This window comes from Oryza glaberrima, chromosome 11 (assembly GCF_000147395.1).
Source record: "Oryza glaberrima chromosome 11, OglaRS2, whole genome shotgun sequence".
NCBI lineage: Eukaryota > Viridiplantae > Streptophyta > Magnoliopsida > Poales > Poaceae > Oryza > Oryza glaberrima.
The window spans coordinates 6,782,662-6,795,581 of record NC_068336.1 but is presented as its reverse complement, the minus strand read 5'-3'; the positions used below and the strand labels follow the sequence as shown (position 1 = coordinate 6,795,581).

Genomic DNA, 12,920 nt, shown 5'->3' with positions numbered 1-12,920 from the left:
TGCAGAAGAGGGATTAACACCCAGACTCGCCTCCCGATCGCCACCAGATCGCCTCTCCATGAAAACCAGACCTTCCCTTTTATTGATTAACATGATCAAAGATGTTCTTGTTGGTCGACAATAGAATGAAACAACCATGCATGCATGTCTTACCAACAGAGTTTTCCTTGTTCTGTAGTTTTGACACCCTGATCTGCATCTAGTAGTTCATACTCTACAGCAGATCTAGTAAGAAGCTGAGTAGATTTCATTCCTGTAGTACAATGAGAATGGTGCATTTTTTGTATCATTTTAGTGATGGTCAAATTTCAAATGTTATCTGCTTTGGCATGTTAGCTAGTCATGGGCTCATGGCCAACCGTTCTCTCTATGTACTCTGAAAACATTGGAATTTATATCAGTGCAGATCAAACAATTCTGTCTGGCTACTAAAATGTTTGTTTTTGAAGTAAAATTGCTTTCAGAGTATGCAATCTCAAAAAAATTATACTAGCATATTATTTCCAAATGACAAAGGCAAAATGTTAAATCATGGAGTTTGCCAATAGAAAAGGTATTTTATATTTTTATGGCAAGAGGAAGTAGCTGTTTATACTTGCCAGTCTTTGAAAAAGATCCCAAGTCTGAATTTTTCATCCAGCATCTGTCCTTGTAATCTAAGATACCCTTGTATGCTGTATTTTCTTGAATAATTGATAGTCCTGTCTCCTGCGGCATATTATTTCTGCTTGTCTGGTACATATCACAACTATAATTGTACTATACAATTTTTCAGATAAGACTGTGTGTTTGTTCTTAGCTGTCTAAGCTATCTAGTTGAACTATTTGCTACTTTTACCATCAAATTCTGATTATACTTTTCTGTACTGATATATTTTCCTTTCCTGGCCCTCAGGTTCTTATGGTGCGATTAGAATCTGATATTTTGACCAACATTTAGTGAACAATAACTGAATTGTGAGCAGCTTTCTTGTCCTCAATTTTGGGATAAAAGGGACTGGTCCCAACAAGTAGTCGTTCTTTGCCGTAACAAGGCCTCAGAATTGTTTTCTTTTTCTACTTCCATTGGTCACTGATATTAATCTAATCTATCTTGTTCCAAATATAAGTCATTCTAGATTTGTAGATAGAAATTAAGAAAATAGTCTTTGGTTTTGTTGCCGTTCAAGGCTTCATTTATGCTACACTGGAATTGATAACTCAGTTAATGACGAGAAGGACAACATATATTTGATAATAGCAAATATGGAAGAAAAGATTGAAAAGTGTTTAGAAGTTGTAAAACGATTTACAGTTAGGCAAGAGTTAAGAAGGCTAAAATGGCTTGCACTTGGAATTGGAGTACAAAGTTAAAGAACTGAGGTGCATAAGTGAGAATGCTCTAACAAAGTGTATCAAGGGCCAAAGTTGCAGTGACCAGAGAAAACAGTACTAGAAGTGATGAAAAACAAGGCAACCAGTTTTGATACATGAACAGGGTACAGATCAGTTCTGTTTAGAACCTGCAACTTTGGACTTCCTTTCATCATTACATCTATACCTAATCAGTAAAATAAATTCAATATTGTACGTATTCTGAAGCTAATTCAAGCTACCGACACTGCAAGCCTCTGAACCTCTGAGACCATGCATCATCCATTCATCATTATATTTCTTCAAAAATTCTCTCTTGATGTTTTACACTGGCTCTTTTATTTTTGATAAAGTTGTTCAATTTAGTCACTGTCCGGCTTGCTTTAAGCTTTGGGACTTGGGTTGTTTTTCAAAGACTGTCAAGTACTTCTCTTTTCTTTTTCTCACTTTTCCTGAACCCAAAGCTCTAGTCAAGAATCTTCCAACAGATGATTACTTCACCCCCCTTGATGACAAAATTGGCTTGAATAATACAAAAAGCCATGAACTATAGTATATATGGAACCAGTAGTAGTACATAATGAGCATATAAAGAAGAAACTAGTGTAAAAGGAGATGACAATGTATGGTGGCTCAAGATTACCAGGAGATTACAAAGGGCTAAAGCTATCATGGAAGTGACTATTACATTGGACAGCACAATCACCTAGAAGGTAGCATATGATCAAACCCTATACACCTTTGATGACAAAAGAATTAGGGGAAAAAAAGGGGGAGATGAAAGAAAATAAAGTTACAAAAGTTATACATATGTTATTTGATCTTCCTCCCCAGCTCTTGTCACCACCACACTGTCTGCCTACCAACAAACTTGCACTAGAATGCTGGCTCCAAATTCTCAATTAGTACCACTTAATTACTCCAGTCCTTTCATGCCACCAAGTCCTGTAACAATGGCAAATTAATTGTGTTTTTGTGCCCCCATCACCAGAACAGGTACTTGCTCTCAACTTAGGTCAGCAAGTCCGGGAACAGCTTGTAGCAGTTGGGCTCCTTCTCAGGGCTGCTCTCCTCCCCCGTCTCCGGTGCCGACGACGACGGTGACGGCTGGTCCGACCCGTGGCGGGGGAACTCGGACAGCATCTGCACCACCTCCCTCATCGTCGGCCGCTCCACGCTGTTCTCCTGGACGCACAGCATGGAGACGAAGAAGACGTGCGCCACCTCGTCCATCGGCACCGTGCTAATCCGGCGATCGACGATCCGGTGCACGCTCTCCCGCCGGCCATCGGTGACCCTCTTCGTCCACTGCACGATGTCCACCCCTTCCCCGAAATCCCCCACGGGCCGCCGCCCTGTGATGAGCTCCAGGAGGACCACTCCATAGCTATAGACATCGCTCTTCTCGTCCACCCTTAGAGTGTAAGCATACTCTGTAAAAACAAAACCGCACAGTTAGCCACGCGCAAAAGTTAAATATCCGTAAAACTGGTAAAAAAAACCCCAATGTTGAAAGGTACAAAAGCTAAGGCAGGGGCCAGCTAGGACCAGTCCAAAACGTGATGCATGGCACCTTCTGGTATAAACTACCCCCTCTCGTGCGAAACGAAATCTAAGTGTATCTCAGTTGCCGATTTGATTAGTACACAAGCAACAGTAACCTAGCAGTTGCCCCCCCTATATATGCATAGTAGAAACCAAGGACAAAACCAAGTGCACGCAACATTCTGCAACGAATCCCAAGAGAAATGCCTACAGGAGTATAGTAAGTACACTAGTAGTACCAGTACCATCCCATAATCAAATTGATTGGAATCTCAATCCCGTAACATTGCATTAACAAATTAATTAACCCCCATTGTTAATTTATCCTACCAACACTCTCCAAAATCCAAGGAAAATTCTTCTCATGGATCAAGAGAGATCACCCATCCAATCCATCCCACGCCCAAATCCCTGTCTGTATCAAAGCCCATGCTCACCTAGGATACTTGCACTAATCCAAGCCCCCCAAATACCCAGTTTTTAAACTAACCAAAGAAGTATAAGAGCAGGTACAATAGCAGGCTATAAGTCAGCTGCAAACATATTTTAAAGAGATAAATAAGGAGAGAGAAAAGCAGCGGGCTACAGATTTGTAGCCGGCTGTAGCACGGACTCCAATACGCAGTGTGTATGACAGGTGGGACCAGGTATTAATAGTGTAGTATGTAACTATTGTATGAATAAGCTATTAGATTAACTATAGATGAATTAGAGCTAGTAGTTGGCTATACTATTAAACTTGCTCTAAAAGATAATTAAAAACAAAAGTAGCAAGCAAAGTGCGTGACCGTAACAGCGAAGGCGCCTAGCTAGCTAAGCTGTAGCATATACTGTGCCGTTCAAAAGCAGAAGCAAGCAAGCAGCAACCGGCGTGCCGTTTGATAGCTTTGGAGACGACGTAACAGCGAGACGCTTTGGCGAAAACCCAGGAGAGGAGAAGAAGAGGAGATGATGAGGCTTTTTTACTGGGTTAAGCCCCATGCCGGTCAAAGATGCAGCAGCTAGCGTAACCGAACCCTAAAAGCTCTCGGTCGCTCTCTCATCTCTTCCCTTAACCCGGGACCAATGCTAAGTGTATCCGCTAAAATCATCGACAGACAAATCACCTTTGTCCGATGATCTATATATGTACTGAAATTGTATCCCCTTTGAATATCGTCGTCGTTTCTAACCGATAAATGGTAATATAAAATCTAATTATCATCTCGATGGCTCGTATGTATGTTACTCGCAGAAACGTTGAATCAGGGTTATCCTGATTTCGACGTACTCCCTTCTTGTCAAATATAAAAGATTTTAGTTAAATATGATATAATATAACACAATAAATCTAAATAATTTTTCTGTCCAAATTTATTGTATTAAAATGTATCACATCTACTTAAAATCGCTTATATGTTAAACATAAGGAGTAATTGTTAGGAGGAGTTGCTACGTGCTGCTTTTCTTTTGGCAAGTCCAATGCTGCTACTCTGTGGCAATGGCTCTGCTGGACTGCCACGCCGCCGTCCACAACGCTGCATGGGGCGGCATGGCCGTGTGCCCACTGGCAACGCGGGTCCACCGCCTCGTCAGGTCACTATCCGGTGGGCCCCACACCCACCCACGAAAAATTATTGGGCTCTCGAGTGCTTTGCATGCCTGACCAGAGGACCCCTTTTTGGCCGCTTTCGGTCACGGGCCCACTGTTCAGTGCACCACCCTCCTACTACTCCTACAGCTTCTGCCAAACCCCCCCTCCGTGGGCCCCACACCTGCTACGTGCCACGTCGGCGTCTGTCATGTTCAAGATCAGATTGCATCTGCGCCCGCTGCAGTGCTGGCTACCACAAATTCAAAACCTACCCTACCTTTGACTCTTTGACAAAATTCACCCGAAATTTTAAATATAGTTTCAAAACTAAATCAAACAGTTTAGAATGAAACTGGTACTATGTGCCTAGTATGTGAGCAGTTTTTGGCAAAGTTTCCCTTGTTTTGACTTTGGATATATGGGACCCGCAATCCAGTGACAGAGGAGAGCGCCAGTCAGTGGTCAGTGCTGCTGCTACACACTGACTGCATGCGACAGCGACAAGCGGATCAGGATTGATCCATCGGACGGTCGGGATCGTTTTCTCTCCTCCTAAGTCAATCGCGACCGTACGATTTGTGCGACGTGAAGGTGTGCAACGCGTGGGCGGGCGTACCTGGGGCGATGTAGCCGTACGAGCCGGCGACGGCGGACATGCACTCCGACGAGGCGGTGGCGCCGCCGGCGGAGCGGAGGAACTTGGCGAGGCCGAAGTCGGCGACGTGCGCCTCGAAGTTGTCGCCGAGGAGGATGTTGTTGGACTTAACGTCGCGGTGGACGATCATCGGGGAGCAGTCGTGGTGGAGGTAGCAGAGCCCCCGCGCCGCCTCGACGGCGATCCTGTACCGGCGATCCCACGACAGGAAGCCGCCGCCCTTGCCGTGGAGCACCTCGCCGAGGCTGCCGTTCGCCATGTACTCGTACACCAGCACGTTGCTGCTGCTCGCCGCCTCGCCGCCGCCGCTGCCGCCGCGGCGGCTGCAGAAGGCGAGGAGGCGGACGATGTTCCGGTGGCGGATGCTGCCCAGCGTTCGGATCTCGGCGCGGAACCCGTGGTCGTGGCGCGCCGCCTCGCCGCCGCCCGCGGCGGCGGCGGAGGAGGAGGTGTTGAGGCGCTTCACGGCGATCGAGCCGCCGGAGCGGGTGCGGCCGACGTAGACCACGCCGGCGCCGCCGCGGCCCACCACGTTCCCGTCCTTCATTGACTCGATCACCTCCGCGATGCCGAAGTCCACCTTGTGGAACGCCGTGAACCGCCACGCGCCGCCGCCGTCGGGTCCGCCGCCGCCGCGGCAGGAGCGCGCGCGGAGCACGGCCGCCGCGGCGAACACCACCGAGCACACCAGAAGCCCCAGCGCGAGCACCAGCTTGAAGTCCCCTCCCGCCGCCCGCTGCCGCGTCGTCACCACCGGCGCCGACGACGACCCGCCCGCCCCCGCGGCGGCGGCGCCGCCGCCGCCGTAGCCGCACGGCCGGCCCAGCAACGGCCCGCACAGCCTCGGGTTGCCGGCGAACGCCGTCGCGTTGAGGTAGCCGAGCTGGCCCGCGTCGGGCAGCTCGCCGGACAGGTCGTTGTACGAGAAGTCCGCCGCCGTGAGGCTGCTCATCGCCCCGATCGCCGCCGGGATCGCCTCCTCGAGCTGGTTCCTCGACAGGTTGAGGTAATTCAGCACGCGTATCCCGGCGATCGCCTCGGGGATCGCGCCGGAGAGGTTGTTCTTGCTGAGGTCGAGGTAGGTGAGCTCGCCGCACCGCCCAATGGCCGCCGGTATCGTCCCGGACAGCGCGTTGCCGCTCAGGTCAAGCTTCACCAGCCGCCGGAGCTCGCCGACCTCCGGCGGCACGGCGCCGGCGAGCCGGTTGTTGCTGACGAGCAGCGTCTGCAGCGCGGTGAGGTTGGCAATGGAGCTCGGCAGCGGTCCGGACAGCTGGTTGCTGGAGAGGTTGAGCTGAGCCAGCTGCGACGACTGCGAGGCGGCCGCCATGGCCGGGCTCGGGTTCGCCGGGACATCGCCGGAGAGCAGGTTGTTCTGGAGCTCGAGCAGGTTGAGGCGTGGCAGGTAGAGCAAGCCGGCGGGGATGGTGCCGTTGAGGTAGTTCTGGCCGAGGCGGACGCGGGTGAGGCTGGAGCACGAGCCGAGAGAGGCGGGGATGGGGCCGAAGAGGAAGTTGTTCATGAGGATGGCGGTGTGGAGCTCCCCCGAGGCGCACAGCATCTCCGGCACCATGCCGGTCAGCCTGTTCGACGAAATGTCCACGAGCCGGAGCGCCGCGTTCGCGCCGAGGCCCGCGGGGACGCGGCCGGTGAGGTTGTTCATGAACAGCTGCACCGTCTCCAGCCGCGGCAGCGCGGCGACGAAGTCGGGGACGGGCCCGTGGAGGCGGTTGAGGAAGAGGTTGAGCAGCCGGAGCGAGGTGAGCGACGCGAGCGTGGCGGGGACCTCGCCGGTGAGCGCGTTGTTGGAGAGGTCGAGCGCGGTGAGCGCCGTGAGGTTGCCGAGCTCCGGCGGGATGGCGCCGGACAGCTGGTTGGTGTGGAGGAACAGCGTGTCGAGGGCGGCGAGCGCGCCGAGCTCCGGCGGGATGCGGCCGCTCAGGCCGCAGTTGGAGATGTCCAGCATGGTGAGGTTGCGCAGCCGGCCGAGCTCCGGCGGGATGCCGCCGTCGAACACGTTGTAGTACCCGAGGTAGAGCTCCCTGAGGCTGGTCAGGTTGCCGAGCTCCGGCGGGATCGCGCCCTGCAGGTTGTTGCCGTTGAGGGACAGGTACTCCAGCGCCGCCATCCCGCCGTACGCCGCGGGTATCTCGCCGGAGAAGAAGTTGCCGCCGAGGTCGAGGTACCGGAGCCGGCGCAGCGCCACGACGCCGGCGGGGAGCGGGGAGGAGAAGTTGTTGTCGTACGCGTCGAACATCTCGAGGCTGGGCAGCGACGCGAAGTCCCAGCCGTCGAGGCCGCCGCCGAGCTGGTTGCCGGAGACATTGACGAACCGGAGCGCCGGGAGCGCGGACGCGGTCACCGCGCCCACGATGCCGTTCCCGGCGAGCGAGAGGTTGGCGAGCGCGTCGAGCCCCGCCACCGCCGCCGACACGGGCGCGCCGGTGGACACATTCATGTTGGCAACGTCCACCGACACCACCCGGCCGCCGGCGCACCGCACCCCGGTCCACGCGCACACGGCGGCGACATTGCCCGCCGACCAATCACGCAGCGCGTGCGCGTGGCACCGCAGCGACGCCCTGAGCCTCACCAGCGCCAGCGCGTCGCCGCGCAGCGCGTCGTCGCCACCGGCGGCGGCGTTGCCATTGGTCGACCAGCGCAGCAAGACGATGGCCAAGAACACGACAAGGCGAAGAGGAGCAGGACGACGACACGACGCCATTGGTGAGAAGCCGAGGTTTTGACAAGCTAATCAAATCTACACTGCCGCCATTGGCAATGGCATTGGAAGCTATCTATCTATCTATCTATCTATCAATCTATCTATCTGCTTCAGTGAGATATAGAGAGGTAGTACTAAGGTAAAGGCATGCAAGAATCTTGAGAAGCTTCAGAGGAAAATTATGGTGAGAAGATGAAGCTTCACGTTGAAGATGAGATGAGATTAGGGGGGAGAAGGGAATATGTTCTCTGTGTGGCAAGAACTGCTTTGTCTTTTGAGATATATATGCCTTGTGGTTGAAGGGTGTCTCTACTCTCTAGTACTACTACTACAATGCTAGTAGTGCATTGGGCTCAGTTCATCAGTTTGTGTTTTATGTTCTTTTTCTCTCTCTTACTCTTGCTCTGCTTTTCTCTCTCTTTGGTTTCTTGTTCTTTATCTCTCTCTCTCTCTTCAGTTCCTGCTTTTGCTTTTCTTTTTGATCAGAGAGAGAGAGAGAGAAGAAAACTGTTGTTGTAGTGGGCAAGCAAGGAGGGAGGGAGAGATTGTATCTAGCTTTTGAATATTTTTTGAGAGCATTTCGATTCAAATCTCCTTCTCTGTTTTTATATATTTCAAATTGTGCAACTGGTTAGGTGGGGGGCAATTTGGAAAGGGTTTTTGTTCAATTATGACGTTACACGGCGAAGGCCCGACAGGAAAAGAGGGGGTGCACTCCGGTCTCCATCAAAGTACATCGCCCTGTGAATTTAGGCAATGATTAAAAGAGGTAGCAAATCAATGTGTTTGTTGTGTTGCATTTGAGTATGTGCATGTGTGGTTCAATATTGTAAGTGTAGGTAAATCATTTGGTTGCTTCTGAGGACAGAACAGAAGTGTTATTGGCTAGTATGTCCTTGCAGCCATTTCATGTTAGCATTACTATTAATTACATGCTTGATGTTACTATTTTCCTCATTATCTAAAAAAAATGTTACTATTTTCCTACAATTAGAACACAAGAACTAATGATACAAAGATTAGGCTGCCTTCTTCTTGTCTGGGCTACTTCGTCGTTTTCCATGAATATACTTCTCAAATTGCTAAACGGTGTATTTTATACAAAAGTTATCTATACAAATGTTTCTTAAAAAATCAAACCAAATTTATTTTTTAAGCATGTAATAATTAATATTTGATTAATCATGTGCTAATGGTTTGTCACATTTCTCTGTTTAGAACGCAGCCTTGGTCTTCTTGCCACAGTAGGATCAATTCAGACAGTTCTATCTTCATGTAACAAGCATAAGAAAGGAATATAGCATGAAAAAAAATATTATTCTCAACGGAAAAAAAAAGATCCATTGAAAATAAAAATCTTAAAAACAGTGGGAAAAAAGGAAGAAAAGGAATGAGCTAGATCCAAGCAAGGGATGGGGTTGAGAGGGCTTTCAGAATGCATAAAATGCAGAGAGAGAGAGAGGGGATATGGATTTTCATCTAAATAGTTAAAAAAATTGAAAAAAAATTGACAACATAGATTAATATGGAATATATAACTCCACAAACATGCAAGATCAAATTCAACTCCTACAAGTTACAACAGAAATAACAAATTAAACTGGAAATAGTTATCGCACATTCGCAACTATATTTGTTATTTTTGTTACAACTTGTAGAAGTTGAATTTAAACTTACATGTTTGTGGAGTGATATATTTCATATTAATCTATATTGCCAATTTTTTTCATATTTTTTATGACTATTTATATGGCATGCACGAAACAAGGGGATATCTCCTCGAGGGATAAAATCACTTTCCCCAGAGAGAGAGAGAGAGAAGAGAGAGAGAGAGAGAGGGGCAAAGGCAGCAGGCAAGTGAGGTGGCAAAACTAAAACGTTCAAAGCCACCACCCAAGCTGGCCTGGCCATGCCCCAGTGAAGAGGAATCCCAGAGGCGCCGGAAGCAAAAAAAAAAAAAAAAAGGCGAGGCTTGACCGGCCACCTCACCGGCGTCCGTCCGGTGAGGTTCGCAGCGCATCAGCATGCAGCGACCGCTTTGGTTGGTCCAGCTCAAATAACTAAATAAGGCGAAGCAGACGCGCGAGCGAGCCGCGCATACGCGATAGTGCAGTTCTCTGCAGCTGCTGGCGCCTGCTGCAGTAGGGGAGGGAGTGGTGGATGATTGATGCAACAGAGCTTCTTGTTGCAAAGGGGAGATCATTTCGATCGATCGATCTCTTCGCCTCTGAGCGGCAGCCCAGAGTCTGTTTTTTTTTTTTGGGGGAAAGCTTGATCATGATTTGATGTTAGGGTACGGTGTAGTATTAGTATATAACTAGTTGGCACCCGTGTCTTTTGCCGCGGGTTTCGTAGTTTTATCATCAAGCAAAATCATAGTTTAAAATGGTTAGGTGCAACTCTATGTTTATACAAAATATATGATAATGTGGATTTATATATGCCTTATGTTATTATAATACAATTCATGCTTTATTTTTTCAAGCGTCATTGTATATTGTTATATATATGAATATTATTTTCATGCGTAATATGGGTATGGTTATAGTTAGACAATTTGCATCTCTCTACTTCACTCAAGTTTTTTTTTTCTAAAAATAGATTTAAGTAATGATACCTAATAATTATATACTATCTTATCATGCATAATAAAATAAAACACACATAGTAAATGATAATTTGAGTTGTATTCAGAAAACATGGTGTTATGTACAAAATATGTAGCAGTGTTACGTGTGACTGTGAGGTGGAACAAAGGAAGGTGAATGAATAACAAATAAATGATTGAATTGGGTGAATAAGTAGCTTCTTGATTAAACGGTTATTATCTTTGTATTAATATGATTTAATGGCTTAAAATTGTTAATGATGTGGCTTCTTGCATGTCTTACTTTATAGGAGTAAATGCCCCTTAGTGGGTACCAACTATATAGAAAGACATGATAAGGAGTAATCAGTTAGGGACACGTTTTGTCTGATAATTTTCTCATAATTGGATCTCGCTCGAAAGGGTTTCATCCATATATGTCTCAGTACATACCCACTTCTTTAACGAAAGGGGTAAAAATCTTTCTTTGTTCCTGAAGTGACATGCTATATACATAGTTGTCGGTGCTGACTCACAAATTTCGCCTTAGTCTATACATAATCACATAAGCATCATGTGGAATTGTTAAAATTGAACTGACCAGTCAAGCTAATTGAAGCCATCTTAGCTGTTGCAGTAGTCATTGGTGAAGTTGGCGACATGGTAGCATGATGCCAATGTTGGTGCAGGTATAGAGGTTCACGATGTGGATGGCATTACCTTCTGGCTGCCACTTGCGCTGACCGGCGATGGGGATGGAGAATGCCCTTCAGTCTCCTTTTAGCTTTTCTTATGATCGATGTTTAGGGTTTTCGAGAGTGGCTTAATGTACCTAAGCACGGAGCAGCCTCTCCCTTTGGTCCATTATGGAGAACAGCATGCGTCCGATCATCGCGTATGGATGAGGAGCATGCATTAGAGTCGTTTGAGACATGCTCCTCGTTGTTACAAACGCGTGAATGTGGGTGGGCTGTGCTCATGACATGTCTCACTGGCTCAGTGCCAGGAGATAAACCAATATTCTTCCACTTGATCTTAATGCTAAAGAGTCTACTATAAGCAGAATAGTTAGCAAACCAAAGCAATGAGAACACCACTGTGACAACAATATGCCTATAGCCACCATAATACCTCTACATGAATCAATTTATTCTTGTTGGGTGTTGATTGATTCTTATGCCCATGTTACATAATCATACTTATTAGCAAAAATCAGAGTGAATAATTAATTACTGGCATAACCTGATGTCTATGAAACCTAATGTTTAGACCATTCCCGCGAGAGTGAGGACATAACCTGATGTCTATGCACCCTACAAAATCAGAGTCTGAATAATTAATGACCTCAAGATCACTAGACTTCCTATAAGTTAGCATGTAGTGCTTAGTACCTTGTAAATAATGCAAGGCTTTCTTAACAACTTTCTAGTGGTCTTGAACTGCATTGGACTGATATCTATCAAGCATTTCGGGAATGAAAGGCAAGTTGGTCACATACAGACTTAGGTATACATCAAGCTTCCGACAGCTAAAGCATACTGAATCGATTTCATTGTTTTTTCAGTTGATTTTGCAGAACTTGGAATAAACCAAACCTATTGCCCTTGACTATTGGAGTAGGCGTGGTAGAGCACTTACTCACATTATTGCAATCACTTCCTTAGCTGACGTAGGGTGCGGTGGCAAGTAATTAGTCACTTTGAGTATTGGCATGACAAAATTTAGCGAACGGTAACAACAGACAAGGTCAAATGGGGATTGAGTTGGGGGCTTGAAGTGTGAAAATATCATCACTGGTTAATATGAACAATGGTGAATACAAGATGTACGTGCTTTGAAAAATAAAAAGAATGTGAGAAAGGGGTCATGATGGTGGGACGATGAAAACGGATAGAAATGATATCATTACTATAGAAGTAATTTTAGATCCGTTGAAAATTTTCTATCAAATTGACTATTTATCCACAGTTGCAGTATGGCGATGATACTTTTACAGAAGCAATATACTGGGTTAATTGGTCAGGAATATCCATCACCATTTTCAGTCCTTCATGCATCAATGCTCATCTGGAACACGTGATTTTTCTTTTAGATCTCTGTAATGTTTACAAAATGCCTGTGAATTTCCCCTTGTTATATCCACCTTGAATTACCATACAAGGAGGAAGGTGGAGCCGAGGAGAGCTAAAAAAACATGGAGCTGTCTGGTTTTCGTTGACCATTTATATTTGTCTGTCCTCTCGAGCTATAGAGCGGTCGGTCAATGGTTAAGTTGCAATGACCCACAAGTAGTAAATAATAGTTGCAGGCTTATACTCTCTTCGTCACATAATATAACAACCTAGAACCGGATTGGAGATATTCCAGTACTACGAATCCGGATAGGGGACATGTTCAGATTCATATTAATACATCCTATCTGATTCTAGATTGCTATATTCTGGGACGGAGGGAGTACAATGTGCCACTTGATGTCGATGGT

General features: G+C 47.1%; 1 protein-coding gene across 1 annotated transcript; it reads right to left on the bottom strand.

Annotated features, from left to right (window-relative positions):
- Window positions 1-1,876: 1,876 nt before the first annotated feature.
- Window positions 1,877-8,323, bottom strand: LOC127754784 (leucine-rich repeat receptor-like serine/threonine-protein kinase BAM1). Its single transcript, XM_052280365.1, has 2 exons — window positions 5,088-8,323; window positions 1,877-2,786 (listed from the first exon to the last, which is right to left on the bottom strand). The coding sequence occupies exons 1-2, from the start codon at window positions 7,849-7,851 to the stop codon at window positions 2,365-2,367; spliced, it is 3,186 nt and encodes a 1,061-aa protein (XP_052136325.1). The 5' UTR covers window positions 7,852-8,323; the 3' UTR covers window positions 1,877-2,364.
- Window positions 8,324-12,920: the final 4,597 nt, after the last annotated feature.